Source organism: Rana temporaria, chromosome 6 (genome assembly GCF_905171775.1).
Source record: "Rana temporaria chromosome 6, aRanTem1.1, whole genome shotgun sequence".
Lineage (NCBI taxonomy): Eukaryota > Metazoa > Chordata > Amphibia > Anura > Ranidae > Rana > Rana temporaria.
The window spans coordinates 109,357,542-109,383,212 of NC_053494.1; the positions used below are offsets into that span (position 1 = coordinate 109,357,542).

General features: G+C 45.0%; 1 protein-coding gene across 2 annotated transcripts in view; it reads left to right on the plus strand.

Moving 5' to 3' along the window:
- The window catches only part of MFSD6 (major facilitator superfamily domain containing 6), a 145,795-nt gene that overhangs the window by 88,612 nt on the left and 31,512 nt on the right, over positions 1 to 25,671 (plus strand). For both annotated transcript variants that reach the window (XM_040357169.1, XM_040357170.1), the window contains exon 6: positions 21,421 to 21,701. In XM_040357169.1, coding sequence (XP_040213103.1) covers positions 21,421 to 21,701 — 281 coding nt within the window. The remainder of the gene's footprint in view (positions 1 to 21,420; positions 21,702 to 25,671) is intronic.

Sequence of the window (25,671 nt, forward strand, 5' to 3'; positions counted from 1 at the left end):
ACCCATTTCTGCTCAAACAAAAAATCTATAGTAACTTTTCTTGAAGGGGAACAATGAGCAAGAGGTCATCTAGGGTAAGGCAGGGCTCGACAAACCCCATGTGCCAGGTCGCATTGGCAACTAGAATTGGTGACCTGACTCCAGGCATGTACTGGCCATCAGGACTTCAGTGACAGCGGACCGCCACCCCCCCCTCCGCTCCTCTGTCTCCACCTCCCCGCAGTGCTCACCTCCTCTCTCTGGCTAGTTATGCAGCGTGACTGAATACAGACATGCTCCTTAGGAGTCTCACTGAGAAGCTCGTTATACAATCCAGAAGGGTGGCGGCCACACACAGCTGTGACATAAGCTTCCTTGGCACACGTTCTCCTGGTCTTTCCTTCCCCCGCTCTCCATTCTGTCTGCTGCTGACACTTGTGCATAGTGTGTTTTTTTATTACTCTGTCTGAAAGGTCTTAAGGTTTCAAAATCTGCTCCTCAGAAATATCATCAACTTTAATATGGCTACTTAAGGGTGCAGAATTGGTTCTTGAGACAACAGGTCCTCCCTCAGAGGAAGGAATACTGGAGGAACTGTGGCCTGAAGAAGAGGACACCAAGGTCTCTTGGGCACTATCGTGATTAGATTTGTCCTGGTTGACTTTCCACATAATTTTGACATCCTAGGCCCTGGACCCATTTCTGCTCAAACAAAAAATCTATAGTAACTTTTCTTGAAGGGGAACAATGAGCAAGAGGTCATCTAGGGTAAGGCAGGGCTCGACAAACCCCATGTGCCAGGTCGCATTGGCAACTAGAATTGGTGACCTGACTCCAGGCATGTACTGGCCATCAGGACTTCAGTGACAGCGGACCGCCACCCCCCCTCCGCTCCTCTGTCTCCACCTCCCCGCAGTGTTCACCTCCTCTCTCTGGCTAGTTATGCAGCGTGACTGAATACAGACATGCTCCTCAGGAGTTTCACTGAGAAGCTCGTTATACAATCCAGAAGGGTGGCTGCCACACACAGCTGTGACGTAAGCTTCCTTGGCACACGTTCTCCTGGTCTTTCCTTCCCCCGCTCTCCATTCTGTCTGCTGCTGACACTTGTGCATAGTGTGTCCAGCTCCTTCCTCACTGGCTCAGATTGACAGCAACGTGAGCCAATGGCTCCTGCTGCTGTATCTGAGCCAATGAGGAGCAAGAGACCCTTGGCTCTCGTGCACATTGCTGGATCTAGATCGGGGAAACAAAGAATGTGATCTGACACAGCCGCAATGACAACCTCTATCCCAGGCTCAGGTATATCCTTCGGTGGGGGGGTTCTGTGGGCGAAGCTGCATGCATAAGGTTTTTTACATTGCTGCATAGAATGCCGTGAGGCACAGGTGTCAAGCTGGCAGCCTTCCAGCTTTTGTGATACTACAAGTCCCATGAGGCTTTGCAAGGCTGATAGTTACAAGCATGACTTCCACAAGCAGAGGCATGATGGGACTTGTAGTTCCGCAACAGCTGGCTTTGACCACAAAAATACTTATTTCTTGTCCTGCTTTTCTTTTTGGGAAGCTGTCAGTGATGAGCTCCAAAACTGCCTGAAGATTAGGCCCAAACAGCCCATCCCCTGAGCAGTGAGGGCCACATGGAGGCCTAGTTCCATGACCAGGTCATAGGCAAGAGAGTCTACCTAGCCCAATTTATTAAGGCTGAGGATCTGACCAGCATCATCCAAAAACTCTACCGCCTTAAAAAGCAAAGGAATCAAAATCAAGGTCTGGTTCTAGGGAGTATCAGCTTCCAAATTTGATTGCTAGTGGGTAAGCCATAATTCAAGGTTCCTGGTCACACAAGTAGTGGCTAACACAAGCTTGAGATGGAAGAGTCCCAGGTCCAGCAAAGAAAGACCTTGCCCCTCTTATCCATTGGATATTTGAGGACCCCCATATCTTCAAAAGCCAAATTGACTTTTTTGGGCACCTTGGATAGTGGTGCATCCAATTTAGGATGCTTGTTCCAAAGATGTACAGGATCCTTATTGAAGAAAAATCTCCTCCTTTTTTAAACCGTTATAAAAAAGGGATTTCTTCTCTAGATCTGGCCAATTCCAGCTGAAAGGTGTCTGACGGTCTTACTGTATACATATAGTTACATAGTAGGTGAGGTTGAAAAAAGACTTAAGTCCAACCCATGTGTGTGATTTTATGTCAGTATTACATTGTACAATCCTGTATTTTGTGGTCGTTCAGGTGCTTATCGAATAGTTTTTTGAAACCATGCTCCCCACTGACACCACCGCCTGTCGAAGGGAATTCCACATCCTTGCCGCTCTTACAGTAAACAACCCTCTACGCAGTTTAGGGTTAAACCTCTTTTCTTCTAGTTTTAGTGAGTGGCCACATGTCTTATTAAACTCCCTTCCGTGGAAAAGTTTTATACCCATTGTGGGGTCACCAGGACGGTATTTGTAGATTGAAATGATATTCCCCTCTCAAGCGTCTCTTCTCCAGAGAGAATAGGTTCAGTGCTCGTAACCTTTCCTCATAACTAAGATCCTCCAGTCCCTTTATTAGCTTTGTTGCCCTTCTTTGTACTCGCTCCATTTCCAGAACATCCTGATGACTGGTGCCCAGAACTGGACAGCATACTCCAGGTGAGGCCAGACCAGGGTCTTGTAGAGTGGGAGAATTATCGCTTCATCTCTTGAGTTTTTAATGCATGCCAATATTCTGTTTGCTTTGTTAGCAGCAGCTTGGCATTGCATGTCATTGTTGAGCCCATCACCTACTAGGACCCCCAGGTCCTTTTCCATCCTTGATTCTCCCAGAGGGTCTCTCCCCCCAGTGAGTAGATTGCATTCACATTTTTGCCCAAATGCATTATTTTACATTTTCCACAAAACCTCAAAACCTCATTTGTCATGGTGTCATGTAGTTGCCCACCCCATTAATTTGTTCAGATATACTTGCAAGGTTTCACATCCTGGGGCAAAGTTATTGCCTTGCTTAGCTTAGTATAATCCTCAAATAGAGATGGAACTGTTTACCCCATCCTCCAGGTCGTTTATGAACAAATTAAATGGGATTGGTCACAGGACAGAACACTGGGGGACCCCACTTTCCACCCCTGACCATTCCGAGTACTCCCCATTTATCACTACCCTCTGAACTCACCCTTGTAGCCAGTTTTCAATCCATGTACTCACCCTTCGGCCCATGCCAACAGACCTTACTTTTTACAGTAAAAGTTTTATGGGGAACTGTGCCAAATGCTTTTGCGAAATCCAGATACACCACATCTATGTGCCTTCCTTTATCTAGATGGCAACTCACCTCCTAATATAAGGTTAATAGATTGGTTTGGCAGGAACGATTCTTCATGAATCCATGCTGATTACTGCTAATGATACCGTTTTTCATTACTAAAATCTTGTATATAGTCCCTTATTCCCTCCAAGAGCTTGCATACTACTGATGTTTGGCTAACTGGTCTGTAATTCCCAGGGATGTATTTTGGCCCTTTTTTTTTCCATTCAATAGATTTTTATTAATATATCAAAATGAGCAACAAACTATACATACTTTTGTGTACAGCATAAGATAGCGTGGGTCACAAAGATGCATAATAGAGCATAACAGTACAAAGAAGAGAAATCTTCAACAAGGTACATTATCGTGATACCAAAAAAGCATATTTTCAATCAAATCCTAACATAGCCCAGTAGGTATTAATAGTCGTAGAAATGTGTGTTTAAAAACAAGACAATAGTGGGCCCCCCACACCGCCCGCGCCCCTGACGGGAACACACTGCATCTAGCGGTATGTGGGCCAACCATACCGATGCTAAATGCATGTCAAACAACGCTCTTAAATACCATAAATCGGTATCACAACCTTCAGCACTTAGAGTGACGGGGAGCTAAATGGTATGCTAGAATGTGAAACAAAGAGCAGTTAAGATAGAGAGGAAAGGTAAAGAAAGAGCATAGAATAGAAAAGGTAGCTAAAGAGGAGAGAGGAGAGGAAATTAAAAGAACAGGGACTGGATGTAGTGCTCCGCTGCATATAAGAAAGCATACTTTCTGACTGAAAAACCGCATTAGATTAAAATTTCGGTCTAGAACCTAGTCTCATTGGATTTGTACCAATCCGTCCAAAGTGTCCAGATCTAGGACTGGTTCCCAGGTCTGTGTTGGGTTGCTCCAAACATTATTTCATAGCTAATGTGAAGATTTGTAGATCTAACCACCTCTTTCAGGGTAGGGACCTCCGTGCACCTCCACTTCCTTACTAGTTCTAATCTTGCGCTTAATAGGATATGCGTAACTATCAATCTGTAAGGTCGGGGGAATAAGTCTACTCCTAGCGATAGAATAGCCATATCTATTCATAGAGGACAATTGCAGTTAGTGATTGAACGTATAAGGTCAAACACTTCTCTCCAAAATTTCCGTAGTTTAGAGCAGTTCCCCAGTATATGTATCAGCGAACCCCTGTGTCCGCATAACCGCCAACATAGGGGAGTGGATTGTGTCTGAAAGTTCGCTAGTCGTGTGGGAGTCGGGTACCATCGTAGCAAAATCTTCTGGTATAGTTCCCAGAGATTAGCACATTTAGTGGCTTTGTACACTGATGTGATGGCGAGCTTCCACTGGGATATGTCATATTTATTATTAAGGTCCCATTCCCAAGATCTCATAGATGGTGTTTTAGTCAATAGGTTTTTCTGGTTAAGCTGACCATAAAATAGGGATATGCCCCTTATAGAAGTAACCGGGTTAGTAAGATATAAGAATACCCTCCATGGAACATCGTCAGATAACTTTGGTGTTGCTTCAAGGAGATGTGATATTTGAATGGCCGCATACTGATCCTTGGGAGTTAAACCATATTCAATTTGGAGAGATCTAAATGACTTGGTCGCAGGACCCACTTGGAGTTCCGCGACAGTCTTGATACCTTTATCTTCCCAGGTTTTAACATTAAGGTCGGGGATTAGTAGTTGTAGGCCAGTTATAGGGAATGGTATAGCTTGGGGGTTTGAATCAACCAGTGGTTCTTTCAGAAATTTACCCCAAGCTTTGAGGGCTGCTCGGATAGTTGGGGAAATACTTGTAGGCAATCTATTCATATGAGTGCTAGCTAGTAGTAAGTTAGATAGGCTAGAGGTAGGACACTGGGAAGCTTCCAGTGTAAGCCACCTCGGTGTAGGTTCACTCTGGAACCAGCCTCTTAACTGTGCTAAGATTGCAGCCAAGTAGTAGTCCTTAATAAGCACATGGCCCACTCCTCCTGCAGCTTTGGATTTGACCAATTTATGAAAGGCACATCTGGCCCTCCGTCCCTGCCAAAGAAACCTGTTTATTTGGGACTGGGCTATGGAAAGAAATTTATCCGGGACCAATATGGGAAGGTTTCTAAACAAATAAATAAATTGAGGCAGCAGTACCATCTAAAAGCCGCTAAACGGCCCGCCCACGAGGATTCCGTCCAAGACAGCTCTTTAAGTTTAGAGGGAAGGGAGAGTAGAAAGGAGTTATAATTGGCTTCAACTAGGTGGTCTGTATTGTCAGTCAATACAATTCACAAGTACTTGATGCCAGTAGTGCTCCAAGTGTATGGGCATTGAGTTTTAATCCTAGCACACATACGCTCCTCTAGTCCTAAGCCTAGAATATACGACTTACTTTCATTCATTTTATAATACTAGACCTTGTTAAATAAGCCTAGAATTTCTTGTGTTGCTGCAAGTGATGTGTCTACATTCGACATAATCATGATGATGTCATCAGCAAAAAGGCTGATAGTGTTCTTCCCTACCAACCTTGAGCCCGGTTATATTGGGGTGGGTCCTTACTGAGATAGCCAAGGTTTCCATCAATAGGTTGAAAATCAGCGGGGATAAGGGGCACCCCTGTCTCGTACCATTAGTTATAGTAAATGGGGCCGACAGAATACCGGACATATACACCTTGGCTGATGGTTTGGAGTACAGGGCTTGAATGGCTGTGAGTATAGTACCTCTAAAGCCAAATGATTCCAAGGTCTTGGACAGATACAGCCAGTGTATCCTGTTAAAGGCCTTCTCCGCGTCCAAAGAAAGGAGCAGAGAAGGCCTTTGTTGTACCTTTGCTAAATGGATAACATTTATCATGCGTCGAGTGGCGTCTGAGGTTTGTCTGTTTTTAGTGAAACCTGACGGTCTGGGTGTATCAATGTGGGCATAATATCCACTAACCTTATGGCAATTAGTTTGGCGTATACTTTGAGGTCTATGTTGAGTAAGGAGATTGGTCTAAAATTTGACGGGGAAGTGGGTTCTTTACCTGGTTTGGGGAGTGCTACGATGACTGCTTCCAACATTTCTGGTGGAAATGAGGCAGAGGCAGCAGCTGATTGGAACATCTGCAATAAACAGGGCATTAGTAGGGATTTGAATTCTTTATAGTATTCGCTGCTAAAGCCGTCAGGGCCTGGTGACTTGTTAAGGGGTAGGGAGTCTATGACTAGAGATTTCACTATCAGTAAAGGGGAGATTGAGAGAATTAAGTTGATCGACTGATAGCTTGGGGATGTCTATTTTCTCTAGAAATTGGGAGATAAGCTCAGGAGTTGGTTGGAAGGTAGATGGGTCATCTTTAAGGTTGTATAGTTTGCCATAGAAGCAGCTGAAGGCATCTGCAATTTGTTGGGGGTGGAACACTTTCTGGGCAGAGACAGGGTGTGTCACAAAAGGGATTTTCAGTTTGTATCTATGTCCCTTAAGGGCCCGTGATAATAATTTACCTGCCTTGTTGCCTGATGCGTAATAGGTCATCTTTAAGCGTTTAGAGGCCCGTTCAAAATTTTCTAGAAGGTGTAGTCTCAGGTTAAAGTTTAGTAAGTTGTTCAGACACTGACAGTAGGGTTAAGTTAATTTTTGCTGTCTAGATCAGATATTTGGCCCATAAGCTCTACAAATTGCTTCTGCCTCTGCTTTTTATACCTTGCCCCTGCCTGGATGAAAATGCCTCTGATGAATGCCTTATGGGCATTCCATAGTGTAAAGGGGCTTTGCACCGAACCTAGATTGTTTCTAAAGAATTCGGAAATATGGGTCTGGATTTTGTCTTTAAGCTCTTTGTCCTGTAGGAGGAAAGTGTTAAGTCTCCAAACTGGAGTTTGTTTGCAAGAAGCAGAATCAGCCACAGACAGTACCACAGAAGCATGATCACTCCATGATATATCATTAATTGTTAGACTTAACCTGAAATAAGACCCTCTGTTCTACCAAAAAAAGATCTATCCTTGTATAAACACAGTGAGGTATGGAAAAAAAAAGTAAAATCCTTTTCGTTGTCATGAAGACAGCGCCAAGCATCATAGAGGTTGTTCTTAATAATTGATGGGGCCAACTCCGGAAGATGGCGTGTAGAGGTGGTGGTAGAGTCTATAGCTGGATCAGGGGTCACGTTAAAGTCACCACACATAACAAGTAAACCTTGTTGGACTCGTCTGACGTTCTTCATTAATTTGTTGAAAAAGTGCACCTGGTGCTTGTTAGGGGAGTAGACGTTGACAATTGTGTAAGTGGTGTTGTCCAAATCACATGTTAGAATTAGGAATCTTCCTAAAGGGTCTTTAATGACTTCGTGCATCATGAATGCTACAGTATCTCTGACGGCAGTTAGAACCCCTTTGGTTTTGGAGTCCACGTTAGCAGTGAACACATGCGGAAAACTCCCGTGTGAGCATTTTGGCGGGGCCTTCGCACAAAAGTGCGTTTCCTGGGCACACACTATATCACAGTGATGGGTTAGTGCCTCTTTCCATAGGGACTTTCGCTTGACCGGGTGGTTAAGCCCTTCAGTGTTCATGGACAGAATATTAAGCGGCATGGTGTAGTGGGGTGAGGGATGCTAACTGGTGGCAGAAAGCACTCCTAGGCAGTCCCAAGGAATTCATTACCACTACATTTGAATGGGTAAAATGATCATACATCATCAGATCGATAGTAGAAATACAGTACTCACATGACCAGGTGCATGAGACCACTCGGTGTCGTGGTAGGATCGAGGATTGTACCTTGTGATCTATGGTGCGGAGAGCGGTTGACATGGTGTTCGACATCCAGTGTAGAGAAGAGGGAGAGAGCTGGCTAGCAAACCAAAAAAAAGGTGGAAAAAAAGGGAGAAAGAAAAAGAACAAAACATGTGTAAACACAACAGTGCCACTGCGGATCAGCAGCAGCTAGGATAATGGGTTAGTTCCTTCAGCAGAAACACGCTGCGGATTGCAACTTGCAATGGGGGAATAAAGTTAGAACAGACTGAGTCGGTTCCGGGTTTAGGGAACCTAGGTGTGAATAGAGCTCATGGCCCACTTCAGGTGTGTGTGACTTAGCATTCCTGGCTGTGACCTGTTTCCATTCGGGTTCGACCCGACGAGGAGTGCGGTCCGCTAAGTGCACTTCAGTGCTATCGGGTAGAATACCCCATTCTTTGAGTAGGTCAAGACCTTTCTCTAATGAGGTAATTGTGAAGGTGCGGTTATCTTTGGTAACTGAGATTTTAGTTGGGTATCCCCAGCGGTAGACGATTCTGTGATTACGGAGCACTTTGGTCACAGTATTCAGATTCCGCCGTTTCAGCAAAGTATATTGGGACAGGTCTGCAAAGAACTGCAGATCTTGGTATTGTTGAGGGATAGATTCGTGCTTCCGCATCAATATCATAAGTTGTTCTTTAACATGGAAGAAATGCAGCCTTAAAAGTGCATCCCTGGGGACCTGGTCAGGGAGGTGGGACGGTTTAGGCAAACGTTGTATTCGGTCGATCGTGACGTCCAGATCGACAATATCTGGGATGAGGGCCTTGAACATGGTAGCGGCATACTGGCACAGGTCAGGTGGAAGCAACAGATTCTGGGATCCCTCTTATCTTTAGGTTGTTCCTCCTTGACCTGTCTTCCAAATCTGCTAGCTTTGCTTTAACCCATTCAGTCACCTTCCCTGTCCTCATTTGCGTCTACCAGATCATTTATGGTTGTGGCATATTCCTCCATTTTAGTCTCTATATGATCCACTCTCCTGCCCACATCTTGGATATCCTTGCTGAGGCGATGCATGCATGACGCCATATCTGACTGCAGAGTGCTCCTTAATTAAATCAGCATGTCTTTTAGGACAGTATCAACCACTGGTTGATTTTGTGTGGGATAGGATACTATAGATTCGGGCAGATCCCGCGTGTCATCCCCAAAGTCTGAGGCCTGGCTCCCATCCAGGCTTGCGGCCCGGTCGGATCCCCCATCATCTAACCTGGGTTTGGATTTAGCTGGGCTGCGGGAGGATGGGGTCGGGGGAGCAGATGACATGGTATCAGGTGATAGTAAAATTTTGGCACGAGTACCTGCTTTAGCTGGTTTCTTCAGCGTAGAGGAGTGTGCAGGCGAGCAGGCCTCGGCGCCATCTTGTTTTTCGACTCTCCCGTGTGGGACGAAAAAGTCTGTGAGCCGTTGCGGCTTTCTATCCTGCTGACGCTTCCCGGTCATGGCGGTAGGTCTCTCGGGCAGTTCCTCTGGGTTTCGTGGGTGTAATTGGGCTTTACACGGGTTGCTGGGTGCCGCTATAGTTCCCTTCACTCCGGAGCTCCGGCCTTATGCGTCCATCCGGCTCGCGCTCCAAGCCACGCCCCCTTGGCCCTTTTTTTAACTGGTTGCCGACCAGCCGTCGTCGTTTTACGGCGGCAGATCGGCTCCCCTGCGCGAGAGCCCGTAGCTATACGTCGGCTCTCGTGCAGGCCACTAGGGGCGCGTGCGCGCCCCCGCCTCCTGTGCGCGTGCCCGGCGTGCATTTTTATAGCACTGATCACTATAAAGATGCCAATGGTCCCAAAAATGTGTCAAGTGTCCGAAGTGTCCGCCATAATGTTGCAGTACCGAAAAAAATCGATGATCGCCGCCATTACTAGTAAAAAAAAAAATATATTAATAAAAATGCCATAAAAATACCCCCTATTTTGTAAACGCTATAACTTTTGCGCAAACCAATCAATAATCATTTTTTTTTTTTTTTTTTTTTACCAAAAATATGTAGAAGAATACGTATCGGCCTAAACTGAGGAAAAAAAAGTTTTTTTTTTATATATTTTTGGGGGATATTTATTATAGCAAAAAGTAAAAAATATTAATTTTTTCCAAAATTGTCGCTCTATTTTTGTTTATAGCGCAAAAACTACAGAGGTGATCAAACACCACCAAAAGAAAGCTCTATTTGTGGAGAAAAAAGGACACCAATTTTGTTTGGGAGCCACGTCGCACGACCGCGCAATTGTCAGTTAAAGCGACGCAGTGCCGAATCGCAAAAAGTGCTCTGGTCTTTGACCATCAATATGGTCCGGGGGTTAAGTGGTTAAATATTGGTGCTACACTGGCTTTTTTCCAATCAGCTGGTACCATTCCAGTCAGTAGACTGTCAGTAAAAATTAGGGACATTGGTCTGGCCTGCCTGAATTCCTTAAGGACCCTAGGGTGCAAGCCATCTGGTCCTAGTGACTTATTAATGTTAAGTTTTTCAAGTCTTTTTCTAATTCTGTCCTCTGATAGTGACAAGGGTGCTTCCTATGATGTGTCATGAGAAAAAAAAACACTGTAGTTTAGGTTACCAAATCCCCCCGATTCCCTCATGAAGACTAAGGAGAAGAATAAATTCAATACCTGTGCTATCTCACCATTTTTTCCCTTCCTCATTCTTTATGGGGACAATATGGTCTGTCCTCCCTCTTTTGCTGTTTATGTACTTATGTAGCATTACCCCCAGAGGAGCTGCTGGATTTTTGGGCGGCACATTACCTCACGGCTCCTCCGAATTCCTAGGGGTGAATGATGCGTATTGCATATAGTAGAAGTAAAGGAATGTCCACGACAGGTGCTATTTGCTGTGCTCTTTATTACCCTAGTCAGGTAAAAACAGTAAACTTGTTGTGAGGAAAGTAAAGTTGAAGAATGGAGAATAGCAGATTCAGGCGTGATGATAGGGAAACAGTCCTGCTCCCATACGTAACACTTCTCTGTGCCACTCCTGCCGGAGTGGGTTTAGTGTACCCGGACAGGCCTCTCTCACTAACCTGGCAGCCGGAGTATCACTCGAACAATTTGTAGGATAAAGTCTCTGCCACAGACCCTCCTTGGTGAACTTGAACTTGGGGGAAAAGTCTCTGCCACAGACCCTCCTCAGTGAGCCTCAGAAAGATACCTCTGCCACAGGCCCTCTCTGGATTGAATTTTTGGAGATATTCCTCCTTAGATGAGTTACGCCTGGATCTCCTTCAACTTGTTGACCAGGTACCGACTGGCAGGTGATTAATCCCTCAGTGTCCGGCTACCTCGATCCCTGGTGGTTTGTCCAGGCCCTTTTGGACTGCCAGCCTCTCAATGGCGCTCCTCAGACTGACTCCCCACTGAACATCTTGGGATCCTCAAAGGTGGGAACCCAGGCACTCACTGGGTCCCCGTCGCTGTTCAGATGCTCTGGGCCAGCATGGTCCCGGAACCAGGAACACCGCGTGGCATGCAGGCCATAGCGCTGGGGCGCCGTGATGTGGCCACCCTAGACATTGTTCTGCAAGACATTTAGAAACTGGCAAGTCTTAGACTAGGTGGAAGGAACCGCGCAATCTTCTGTCTGGATAATTAAAATCCCCCATTATGATGACATTTCCCATTCCCTTCTCCCCCAGGTTAGGGGGCCTTATAGCATGCTCCTAGTATTACTTTCCCCTTGGTTGCCTACCTTTTGGAACTCTACCCATAAGGATTCCACCTCCTCACTTAGTGATGTCATATCTCACATTCGCTTGTACATTATTCTTGATATACAGGCATACCCTTCCCCCTTTTTTACCTTCTCTAGCCAATCAGGAGAGCTGTTGAATCAATCATGTCTCTGAAACGTCCACAAAATCTAAATCCTCCTCGTACAACAGTATCTCTAGTTCTCCCATCCTGCCTGCCAGGCTCCTGGCATTGGTGAACATGCCACGTAGTTTAGACCGGTCGCATACTGTCGTCTTATTGGGTGTTTCGAGGTTGCAAATAGGACTTGTTACTATACTTACCTCGAGTTTAAAAGAATGGTCAAACATTCTCATAGACCAGGGATATGCAATTAGCGGACCTCCAGCTGTTGCAAAACTACAAGTTCCATCATGCCTCTGCCTCTGGGTGTCATGCTTGTGGCTGTCAGTCTTGCTATGCCTCATGGGACTTGTAGTTCTGCAACAGCTGGAGGTCCGCTAATTGCATATCCCTGTCATAGACGCACACCTAAACCTTGTGGACAGCCTTCCCAGAAGAGTCAAAGCTGTTATAGCTGCAAAGGGTGGACAAACTCAATATTCAACCCTACGGACTAAGACTGGGATGCCAATAAAGTTCATGTGCGTGTAAAGGCAGACGTTCCAATACTTTTGACAATATTGTGTATGTATTTATTTGCAGTTTGGTACTTTTCAGGCATTAACTCTGTTTGGCAATTTTGGCGAGGTCTTGACTTCTATCTTGCTAATTTTCAGTATGTGTTTTTCTTTTTTTTTTGTTTGCCTTACATTTGGTAACCCAGTGCACATCACAATCGAATCCATTCCATTCTCTGTTATATAATAAGTTGTTTTACCATAAATATTACTAAAGGTAGACCTTTATAAAAGAACAATGTTTTTATGACTGCATCAACAAAGGGCAAGTTTTTTAACATGAATCCCTAAAAGACTTACTGCCACCTACTGGTGAATTAAGACTATTTAAATTGGAAGTATGATAAGTTTAACTCAAATTGGAAGAAATTGGTAGTGTAGATTTTCCCCAATTTATCTTGAGTCCAGAAATTTGACCGAGCTTATTAATTGTATCCATAGCTTTTCAAATGAAGTCCTGCGTATCACCAAGAAACAGCAGGAGATCGTCTGCGTATAATGCAACTCTTTTCTCCAGATCACCGCTCTTAAAGCCCTTCACCAAGGGGGAGGACCGAAGGGCACCAGTCAGAGGTTCGATTGCTATTGCAAAGAGGAGGGGAGACAGGGGGCACCCCTGTCTCGTCCCCCTCCCCAGTCCAAATTTATCAGAATATTCATTGTTCACTTTTACTCTAGCCTCTGGTTTTTGTTTTTTTTGTTCGTTTTTAGTTCAGTTTGATAAAAAGGGCATTTTGTTTTTCTGGCAAGATCAACATTTTTTTTTTTCTGTACTTGCTGAAGATGTTCTTAGACTAAAAAAACAAAGGCAGTCATTGCATCTAGACTGTGTTAAATTGCAGTATGTTACATTTTTCTTTTTGGGTTTTGTCATCCTCTAAATTCTATGCATACAGCCACAAATGAAGGCCAAAATAGTGCTCAGATTTAGATATGGTAAAGAATAGATACTTTATACACACATGCTGTATATCCACGGCCCGTGCAGTAACCACTTGCCAACCGCCGCACAGACAGACAAAAGGGCGTACAGGCAAGTCCCTCTAAATTTTCCGCCATGTGGGCGTGTGCCCCTGCCGCGAGATCCGTGCCTGCAGGACCCGCGGACTCTATGTCCACCGGTGTCACAGAGCTGCAGAACGGGGGGCTGTCTGTGTAAGCAAGGAATCTCCCTGTTCTGCCCAGTGACAGACTGATCTTCTGCTCCCTGTCATCAGGGGCATCGATCAGTGTTGTGTCACAGTAAACCCAACCCCCACACAGTTAGAATCACTCCCTAGGACACACTTAACCCCTTCCTTGTCCCCTAGTGGTTAACCCCTTCCCTGCCAGTGTCATTTACACAGTAATCAGTGCATTTTTATAGCTCTGACTGCTGTATAAATGACAATGGTCTCAAAATAACGTCAAAGGTGTCCGATGTGTCTTCCATAATGTTGCAGTCACGATAAAAAAAATGCTGCTCGCCGTCATTACTAGTAAAAAAAAATATTAATAAAAATGCCATAAAAATATCCCCTATTTTGTAGATGCTATAACTTTTGTGCAAACCAGTGCTTATTGCGATTTATTTTACCAAAGATATGTAGAAAAATACGTATCGGCCTAAACTGAGGAAAAAATGTATATATTTTTGGGGGATATTTATTACAGCAAAAAGTAAAAAAATTTTGCTTTTTTTTTTCAAAACCTATGATTGTTTGTAGTGCAAAAAAAGCACAAGTGATTAAATGCCACCAAAAGAAAGCTCTATTTGTGGGAAAAAAAGGATGTAAATTTTGTTTGGGAGCCACGTCGCACGACCGGACAGTTAAATCGACGCAGTGCCGAATCGCAAAAAGCGGCCCGGTCATTGGGTAGCCAAATTCTCCAGGGCCCCGCCCCCTCTCTCCTGCCACCCCCTCTGTGCACTATGGATAGATGCATGCATTGCATGAATCGATCCATGGCCGCTGCTGCCACCCCACATTCAGGTGTCGGGTCCCTTTTTGGGCGCCTGAATTGTAGCGGCAGGGGTAGTCTTTGAAGCACCTCATTGGAGCCATAGGCTCTAATGGGGGTCAAAAACGGTGACGCTCGCAGTTCACTCAGCTTTGTTAGGAAAGCAAATGAATATTCACTTTCCTAACACTGAACTGCCTCTTTGTCAATCAGGTGCTTGGGTCCGTTACCTGTCACCTGATTGGCTGAAACAACAGGCGTCGCTATTGGACGCCTATCAGGAGGAGAGGAGGGAGTTGGGAAATGAGGATGCCAGGAGAAGCTGGCTTAACCTCCTGAGACCCGCGCTATAGTCAAATGACGGCTACAGCGCGGATCTCAAAATCCAACTAGACGTCAATTGACGTCCGCCCCTTTGGGCGTTCCCCGCGCGCGCTCCAGAGCGCGCAGCGGGGAACTTCTGTGTTGGCCGTGTCCCTTGGACACAGCCAATTACAGATCGCCGCGAACGGCCAATCAGAGTGGCCTTTTGCGATGCGATCTGTGCGGCCAATGAGAGATGATCTCAATGTAAACATATGAGATCATCTGTCATTGCCGGCTCACACAGAGACAGCGTCCTGTCTCTGGAGAGGAGACCGATCTGTGTCTCCTGTACATAGAGACACAGATCGGTCACCCCCCCCAGTCACCCCCCCCCCCACCTACAGTTGGAACACTATATAGGGAACATATTTAACCCCTTCCTCACCCCCTAGTGTTAACCCCTTCAATGCCAGTCACATTTATACAGTAATTAGTGAATATTTATAGCACTGATCGCAGTATAAATGTGAATGGCGCCAAAAATGTGTCAAAAGTGTCCGCCATATCGTCGCAGTCCCAATAAAAATCGCAGATCGCCGCCATTTCTAGTAAAAAAAAAAATAATAAAAAATAATAATTCTGTCCCCTATTTTGTAGGCGCTATAACTTTTGCGCTTATTGCGATTTTTTTTTTACCAAAAATATGTAGAAGAATACGTATCGGCCTAAACTGAGAAAAAAAATGTTTTGTTTTAAATTGGGCCTTTTATTATAGCAACAAGTAAAACATATTGTATTTTTTTCAAAATTGTCGTACTTTTTGGTTTATAGCGCAAAAAATTAAAACCGCAAAGGCGATCAAATACCACCAAAAGAAACTCGTGGGGAAAAAAGGACGTCAATTTTGTTTGGGAGCCACGTCGCAATTGTCAGTTAAAGCGACGCAGTGCCGGAAGCTGAAATTTCACCTGGGCAGGAGGGGGGTATATGTGCCCAGTAAGCAAGTGGTTAAAGGACGCTGCTCTTCGTTTGATGGCACAGTGGCTGCAATTGATGGCACAGTGGCTGCAATTGATGGCACAGTGGCTCGTTTGATGAGCACAGTGAGGCTGCCATTGATGGTTTTTTTTTTCAGAATTTCTCAGTTTGTTTGCGCCTCCCAAAAATTTGAGTTGGTGTCTTTTTGGTCTCATACCAGTTTAGTGGACTTTGAAAAGGTGGTGTGTTTTTTTTCTTTCTTACAAGACTTCATGACAGTGGCTAACACCTTTTCAGACAAGACAACAGAAACAGATTTTGGAAATCTAAGATGAACAAGCACAGCTATGTGAAATACACCAGTCTCAAATGCAGACTCCCCAAAAAAAGCTCCCTGTAAAGTAGCTTTGTTAGTTCTTGGGTTTAAAGTAATACATTGTAGCTTATCAGTCCTTAGAAGTGGCTACATTAAATTTACATATTTTCTGAGAATACAGAAAATACCTGTTGATCTTGTTAGAAATGTTGTGTCCTTGTAATTAGAAAAAAGGAAAAGAAACTGCGCTATGAAAAAAATTATATGCAAATAAAAATGCAAGAGTTATTCCCAAAATGGTGTCGGAAGCTGCTTTTCACCTGTATATCATTAACACAGTAAAAGTATATTGGAAGTAAATAGAATCGCGCTAAACCTATGAATCATAGTCCATCAAATAACAATGTAACAAATTACCAGTGCTTGAAACCAGGGCCATCTTAATAGCATCATGGGCCCCTGGGCAAAGTAATGCACTGGGGCCCCTTCCAGCTTGCCCCAATTTACGCACCTACTTTCAAGAAATAAAGTATAAATAGTTGGTAGAATTAAACATGTATTCATTAGTACTTTCAATAAAATCGATTTTACAAAAGGAAAACATTCCATAAGTCAAAGACCAGTCAACACAAAGGGCACAGTACAGGGGGGTCAGGAGGGCACAGTACAGGATGGGGGATAGGAGGGCACAGTACAGGATGGGGTATAGGAGGGCACAGTACAGGACGGGGGTCAGGAGGGCAAAGTACAGGACGGGGGTCAGGAGGGCAAAGTACAGGACGGGGGTCAGGAGGGCACAGTACAGGACGGGGGTCAGGAGGGCACAGTACAGGGCGGGGGTCAGGAGGGCACAGTACAGGGCGGGGGTCAGGATGGCACAGTACAGGGCGGGGGTCAGGATGGCACAGTACAGGGCGGGGGTCAGGAGGGCACAGTACAGGACGGGGGTCAGGAGGGCAAAGTACAGGACGGGGGTCAGGAGGGCACAGTACAGGACGGGGGTCAGGAGGGCACAGTACAGGGCGGGGGTCAGGAGGGCACAGTACAGGGCGGGGGTCAGGATGGCACAGTACAGGGCGGGGGTCAGGATGGCACAGTACAGGGCGGGGGTCAGGAGGGCACAGTACAGGGCGGGGGTCAAGAGGGCACAGTACAGGGCGGGGGTCAGGAGGGCACAGTACAGGGCGGGGGTCAGGAGGGCACAGTACAGGGCGGAGGTCAGGAGGGCACAGTACAGGGGGGGTCAGAAGGACACAGTACAGGGGGGACCAGGAGGGCACAGTACGGGGTGGGGGTCAGGAGGGCACAGTACGGGGTGGGGGTCAGGAGGGCACAGTACAGGGTGGGGGTCAGGAGGGCACAGTACAGGGGGGTCAGGAGGGCACAGTACAGGGGGGACCAGGAGGGCACAGTATAGGTTCTGGGACGACCATATTAAGACAGTTTAGTAAAAAGCATGACTGTCCCAGCAAATCCGGGACAGTTGGAAACCATGATGTAATGCAAGATTATTGTGGGGCCCCCATGTACCTGGGGCCCCTGGGCAGTGCCCAGGAGTGCCCTTGCATTAAGTTGGCCCTGCTCTAAACAGTGAAGTCGAACCAAATGTGCAATGGCGTCTCCAAACGCTATTAGAAGAACGTGCTAAGTCCACCACCAGATTGGAAGAAATCACTTCTTACCAAATGACCGTGATCCCCTGTTACAGAGGATCGGGGAGAGTGCGTATTAAAAGCACAGCTTGATTCCAATATGCAGTGAGCACACTCAAAGCTCTTCCGATCGCCTCATAGCCAATCAGTATGATGGGTGGGTGTACGTAGTACATCTAAAACATAAATGCTCCAAATAGTGTAAAACCTTTTAAAACTTATTTTAAAAACAAAGTATCACACTTACAGTGGTAGCATCAATAAAAGCCTGAAGTCTAATGTGCTGGCCCGTGCACGATCAGACAAACTCGTCCTGGGCAATCGAACTGCAACACCAGGTGACGTCAGTGCGTCGCTCCGCCCAATGTAATGTCTGTATGCTGAACAGGGATCTCAAATCATTTTAGCTCCTATAACGGCTATCTTCTGCGAACTACAGAACACCTACTCCTGTGTGATAGAGAGGAGGGGGTTGTTCGTTGTTCAAACCAAGAGAGCAGCCTAATGTGACAAATTTGCCCCTCCACAGATACAGTATAGAAGGCGAAAGTTGACAAGAAGTGTGTTACTGGCAGGATCATTGGTTGTAAAAAAAGGAAAAAGCCTGAATAAAGGGAACTAATGGAAATGAAAGGACAAGAGTGTACTACTTCTGCTCTGTGTACTTCAGTTATTTATTTTTGGGCGTGGTTAGCACACCCAAAGTCCACAACTAATTAAAAAACAAAAATAACTTTAATCGTTTTCAGAACCAGACCAATGCTAAGCATTTGAAGATTTTTTTCATTGCACCCACAAAATGTAGCATTTAACCACTTAAGGACCGCCTAACGCCGATATACGTTGGTAGAATGGCACGGCTGGGCACAGGCACGTACAGGTACGTTGCCCTTTAAGTGTCCAGCCGTGGGTTGTGCGCGATCGGGTCACAGGAGCTGAAGAACGGGGAGATGTAAGTGTAAATACACCTTCCCCGTTCTTCTCTGTGTCACTGATCGTCTGTTCCCTGTTTATAGGGAACAACGATTAGTGACGTCGCACCTACAGCCACACCCCCCTACAGTAAGAATCACTCTCTTAGGGCACACTTAACCCCTTAGCGCCCCCTAGTGGTTAACCCCGTCACTGCCATTGTCATTTTCACAGTAATCGGTGCATTTTTTTAGCGCTTTTCACTGTGAAAATGACTGGTCCCAAAAATGTGACAAAAGTGTCCGATGTGTCCGCCATAGTGTCGCTGATCGCCGCCATTACTAGTAAAGAAATATTAAAAATTCCATGAAACTATCCCCTATTTTTTGTAAATGCTATAACTTTTGCACAAACCAATCAAACGCTTATTGCGATTTTGTTTAAAGTAGTAATTAAGTAGAAGAATACGTATCGGCCTAAACCGAGGGAAAAAAAAAGTTTATATATTTTTTTTTATAGCAAAAAGTAAAAAATATTGAATTTTTTTTTCAAAATTGTCGCTCTATTTTTATTTATAGCGCAAAAAATTCTAACTGCAGAGGTGATCAAATACCACCAAAAGAAAGCTCTATTTGTTGAAAAAAAAAGACACCAACTTTGTTTGGGAGCCACGTCGCACGACCGCGCAATTGTCAGTTAAAGCGACGCAGTGCCGAATCGCAAAAAGGGGCCAGGTCCTTAACCTGCATAATGGTCCGGGTCTTAAGTGGTTAATAAAGTAATAGGTCTTACCTGCAGTGTTCTCTGTCAGCCAAAGGTTCTACTAATTCTTGCTACCAAAGCTATTAGTCGCCTTCAGGAGTATTTGTTACTGTGTTATTTCATATCATTGCTTGTTGCGCTATGAGTTTTTTTTTTTTTTTTATATAATTTTGAGCAGATCAGGAATATTCAGCATCCTGTCAATGTTTTGATGTTCAAAAGATTGAAAAGTAGATGTATTTTAGAGATTCTGGTCATATACCCTTATGTACTTGTGTATTGCCTTTGGATTGGCCAAATGTTTTGCGTATGATGCAAATATTAGTTTTCACAATGTCTGCTGCCTCGGTGGTTTTTAGATCTTTTTGTCAGATGTTACTATGGCATACTGAAGTATAATTTTCATATTTCATAAGTGTCAAAGGCTTTTATTGCCAATTACATGCCATTATGCAAAGTCAATATTTGAAGTGTTGACCCTTATTTTTCATAACCTCTGCAATTCGCCCTGGCATGCTGTCAATCAACTTCTGGGCCACATCCTGACTGATGGCAGCCCATTCTTGCATAATCAATGCTTGAAGTTTGTCAGAATTCTTTTTTTTTTTTTGTTCACCCGCATCTTGAGTAGTGACCACAAGTTCTCAATGGGATTAGGGTCTGGGGAGGTGCCTGGCCATGATGGCCTGGCCTGGATGTTTTGGCCACTTGGTTATCACTTTGGCCTTACGGCAACTGGCAAGGTGCTCCATCTTGCTGGAAAAGGCATTCTTCGTCACCAAACTGTTCTTGGATGATTGGAGAGCTTGCTCTTGGAGGATGTTTTTGTACCATTCTTTATTCATGGCCGTGTTCTTAGGCAGAATTGTGAGTGAGCCCACTCCATTGGCTGAGAAGCAACCCACACATGATTGGTCTCAGGATGCTTTACTGTTGGCATGACACAGGACTTATGGTAGCGCTCACCGTTTTTCTTCTCCAGACAAGGTTTTTTCTGGATTCCCCAAACAATTGGAAAGGGGATTCATCAGAGAAAACGACTTTATCCCAGTCCTCAGCAGTCCAATCCCTGTATCTTTTGCAGAATATCAGTCTGTCCCTGATGTTTTTCCTGGAGAGGATTTGCTTCTTTGCTGCCCTTCTTGGCATCCGGCCATCCTCCAAAAGTCTTCGCCTCACTGTGTGTGCAGATGCACCCACACCCGCTAGCTGCCATTCCTGAGCAAGCTCTGCACTGGCGGTGCCCCAATCCCGTAGCCGAATCAACTGTAGGAGACGGTCCTGGCGCATGCTGGACTTTCTTGGGCACCCTGAAGCCTTCTTCACAAATGCAGTGGAAATGTTTGTTATGGGATTAAAGCGGGAGTTCACCCGAAAACATTTTTTTTACATTAGATTGATGCTCATTTTGTCAAGGGGAATCGGGTGTTTTTTTTTTAAATCGAAGCAGTACTTACCGTTTTAGAGAGAGATCTTCTCCGCCGCTTCCGGGTATGGTCTTCGGGACTGGGCATCCTATTTGATTGACAGGCTTCCGACGGTCGCATACATCGCGTCATGAGTAGCCGAAAGAAGCCGAACGTCTGTGCGTCTCTATACGGCGCCTGCGCACCGACGTTCGGCTACTTTCGGAAAATCGTGACGCGATGTATGCGACCGTCGGAAGCCTGTCGGAAGACCATACCCGGAAGCGGCGGAGAAGATCTCTCTCTAAAACGGTAAGTACTGCTTTAATTTAAAAAAAAAAAACACAGATTCCCCTTGACAAAATGAGCCTCAATCTAATGTTAAAAATTTAGTTTTTGGGTGATCCTCCACTTTAAGTTCATTCTCATAGCAAAGAGGGACTTTGCAATTAATTGCAATTCATCCAAACACTCTTCATAACATTGTGGAGTATATGCAAATTGCCATCATAAAAACCTAGACGGGAAAATGTTTTATATTTGTGTCATTCTCAAAATTATTGGCCACGTCTCTGTGTGTGTGTATATATATATATATATATATATATATCTTGATATGGTTTAAAAAAATAAATGAAACATTTCTCTTGTTTTAGTACAGTTTGAAGTGCATGCGTAAAGCTGTCATTTATTTATTTTTTGCTGACATTGTTTTACTCCAGATGCATCGATGCTGGCAGAAAAAATCCCTGTTCCCTCCAGCCCGGTTCCCATAGCAACTATCGACCTGATGCCACAGCACTCAGAGAACATTATGCCTACTATTCAGGTCAAGCTGCCACCTAAGAAGACAAAACACCAGGAGGAGCAGGAAGATGTTAACAGACCAGCTTGGGGAATAAGTTCATCGCCATGGGTCACTCTTGCTTATGCCTTTTATCAAATAAAGGAAATGGTGGCCCTTTCTAAAACAACCCAGGCCACAGAAAACCAGCTACTCCAGGTAATGTGCACATTACTAAGTGTAAAGGTCAGGCAGTTTAGTTAAGGAAGTTATCATCCACAACGCCCATATGTCATGCAAATAGCCTTAGTAAAAATTCGAATTTTACTTTACCCTACAAGGTCTTTGAGTCTACGTACAGGATGTACTTTTCTGCAGACAAAATACCATAAAAGTATGTATTTAAATATAGCATATGATTGTTCAAATAGGTGTAGGATTAACCCCCCACATTATAATGCTCCTAAATGTACAGATTCTGGTATTTTGTTACTTAAAATCCTTGTGGAGGGCTTGAAGTGGATGGAACTAAAGTTCTGCTGTAACAAACACTGAGCAGGTAGGCTTGTATTGCAAAAGGGACGTGGCATGTCTCTTCTGCAATTAAATGACCCTACCTGCCTGCTCGCTGTCTTCTCCAGCACTGCAAACTGCACAGCTTACAGCGCCGAGCCAGTCTGAGTGCTGGGATGATGGCCTCCTCAGTGATGTCATCTAGCTCTTGCCGATGAAGCGGCCGGAGATCGGCGTTCGCAAAAAGATGGTGGCGATGGACCGTTGAACAAGTGAGTATTATTCCTACAGTTCCGCTTTCAAGCAGAACTAAACTTATCCTTTTCAGCCAAGGAAGCTGCCCTCTTAGCCTCAGTTTGAACTGCAACTACGCTAGTGCTGCACATGTGATCAGTTATGACGCCAGCCATTTGATGATTTGACAATTTGGTTGAAAGCACAATCAAATGTGACTGTTAACATTCCCAGCACACCTGGAATGTAACTGTTTTTTTTAAACCGTTAAATTAATGGGGTTAGTTCTGCTTTAAAGTGGTTGTAAACCTAGTGTGTGCTTTGTCTTGGGTCAGAGCACCAAGTGTCATTTCTTTCTGCTACTTTGTTCCTCTGCTATGTGCATGAATCACTTCTGATAAGTTTCTCTGACACAAAGAGAAAAATGATAAAAGGGGAGGGCACAGTCTGTAATTGACAGCCTCGGCTCTGTTCCTGTGTGCTGTGTAAAGGGGGTGTGTCCCTTCTAGGGCTGCAACTAACGATTATTTTCATAATCGATTAGTTGGCCGATTATTGTTTCGATTAATCGGATAATCTTAAAAAAAAGTGTGGTGTACAATTTAGTTAATATGTAGATAGAAAAAAAAAAAAAAGGGCAATTTATTCTTTTCTATAACCAACTACAGTAATTGTAATGGCTTATTTTACCTTCACTTTCTCTGGGTTCAGATGCTGATCTTCCCTGCACAGAGTCTTTAAAGCAATTTTTTTTTTAAACAAACTTGTTATACTTTACCTGCTCTGTGTAATGGTTTTGCACAGAGCAGCCCAGATCCTCCACTTCTGGGGTCCCTCATCGATGCTTCTGGCTCCTCCTGCCTTCAGAGTGCAAAGTAAGCAAGCTGCAAAGTATAGTATAGAGTGCCCGCTATAGCAAAGTAAAAAAACTTCTGCCTTTAGAACCACTCACTTTCTGCCCAGGACTACATGTCCCATGAGGCATTGCTCCTCACACTTTCACAAATTCTCAGGCACTTGGTGACATGTATGGATGGTGTACTGAGCTGTATGTGTGCTGCACTGTATTTCCTGATATGTAAACAAATAATGCATTCTATATGCAGGCCAACTAATCAACTGGCCGATTAATCGATTATGAAAATAGTTGACAACTATTTTCATAATCGATTAGTTGTTTCGGCCCTAGTCAGGGCCAGATTAAGAACATCATGGGCCTGGTGCTGAGGATTTTGGTGGGGCCTTTTAGGCTGCATTCACACCTCCGCGACAAGTAACGCTGCGTACGCGGCGTATTTTGCCGCGAATAGTGTAACTTTTTTTTTACAAATCCTTCCTATTGCTTTGTATGGCCGAACGCCAATGCCGCCTGAAAAAAAGGGTCCGGGACTTTTTTTCATGCCGCAGGTGTACGGCGTCTATGAGATGTGAACCATCTCATAGACAGCAATGGGAATTCTCCCCTCCAGCGGCACGAGCGGCCGGCATTGGGCGTTTTGTCGCGGAGGTGTGAATGGAGTGTAATGAATAATAAATAAATGCGTGGGAATGACATGAACGCAGCCCAGCCAAGGCAAGTGACCAAAGGCACAGAACCCAGAAGGAAGACCGGGTGAAGATGGAAGTGTCCAGGCCCCGCCTGATTCATCGCAGCACTGGAGGGCTCAGTCTGAAAATTGAAGTGTACCGTATTTTCCGGCGTATAAGACGACTTTCTGGATGCAAAAAAATGCATCCAAAGTCGGGGGTCGTCTTATACGCCGGGTACAGTCTCAGTACTCACTTTTTTTCCCCAGCGCTGACAGTCTAACATGCTGCGATCGCGAGTGTGTATTGATTTCAAAGCCGCGCCTTCTCTTCAGAGTGTTCTGTGATAGGAGGAACAAAAATCTTCCCAGCAGCGCCTCTGTTCTTTGTTCCTCCTATCACAGATGCCTTCTCATCCTCGGACGAGATGAGAAGACGTCCGTGATAGGCGGAAAACATAACAGAGGCGCTGCTGGGAAGATTTTTGTTCCTCCTATCACAGAACACTCTGCAGTGAAGGCGCGGCTTTGAAATCAATACACGCTCGCGATCGCAGCATGTTAGACTGTCAGCGCTGGGGAAAAAAAGTGAGTGTTATTGCACTGGGGGGGAGGGGGGGCAACAAGTTCAGGCACAGTGGGGGCAAGTGATGGCAATGTGGGGGCATGTAATGGCACAGTGGCAATGTGGGGGCATGTAATGGCACAGTGGCAATGTGGGGGCATGTAATGGCACAGTGGCAATGTGGGGGCATGTAATGGCACAGTGGCAATGTGGGGGCATGTAATGGCACAGTGGCAATGTGGGGGCATGTAATGTAATGGCACAGTGAGGAATGTAATGGCACAGTGAGATTTGAAAAAGCCTGTTTCTGTCAGCGGTTCTGGCTCCCCCTCAGCTTCCAGAAAGACTAGTAAGAAGGGGGTAGTCTTATACAGTATATCCCAAAATCAAAATTTTTCCTGGAAAATTAGGGGGTCGTCTTATACGCCGGAAAATACGGTACACTAATGTGCTAATATGCTGTGCATACTTGTACGTTGTGGCATAACCTACCCCAGGGCCTCTAAAAAGTAGTAATGTCAGGAAAGTTTACTACCGCTTTTTTATCACAGGATCCCAGGAGCCTCTCATGGGGCCCCCTACTGACCCGGTGGACGGTGGCCCTTGGGCAGTGCCTAAGCGCACAGTTGCCAACATTTAAAAAATATTTTCAGGGCCACTTTTTTATATAAGTGCTATATTTAGAGTAGCTGAGATCCCCGATGTTCCTCTATACATCATAGTAGTAATCACAAAATTAAATGAGTACTAATAATGGGGCAGAACAAATATGAGAACTGATATTTCCTTTATTTGAACTAACAAAAGTGTGTCCATTCTAGAGCTGGTAACATTGAGGATATTCAGTATAATTTTAGAGAACTGTTTTTGTGGGTAAGCGACATAGGGGAGGAGTATGGACGGTATATAAGTGGGAAGTATGTGCAGGTGAGGGAGAGGAATGTGGAGGGTCTAACAGTGGGCACTATGTACAGGAGAGGAGTACAAAGGGTACGGAAAAAAGCACTATGTACAGGAGAGGAGTGTGAAGGGTATGACAATGGGCAGTATGTACAGGAAGAGTGAGGGGGTATGACAGAGGGTAGTACGTACCAGAGAGAAGTGTGGAGGGTATGATGGGGCAGTATGTACAGGAGAGGAGTGTGGAGGGTATGACAGTGGGCAGTATGTACAGGAGAGGAGTGTGGAGGGTGCGACAGTGGGCACTAAGTACAGGAGAGAAGTGTATGACAGCAGGCACTATGTACAGGAGAGGAGTGTGAAGGGTATGACAGTGGGAGCTATGTATAGGAGAGGAGTGTGGAGGGTATGACAGTGGGCACTATGTACAGGAGAGGAGTGTGTAGGGTAT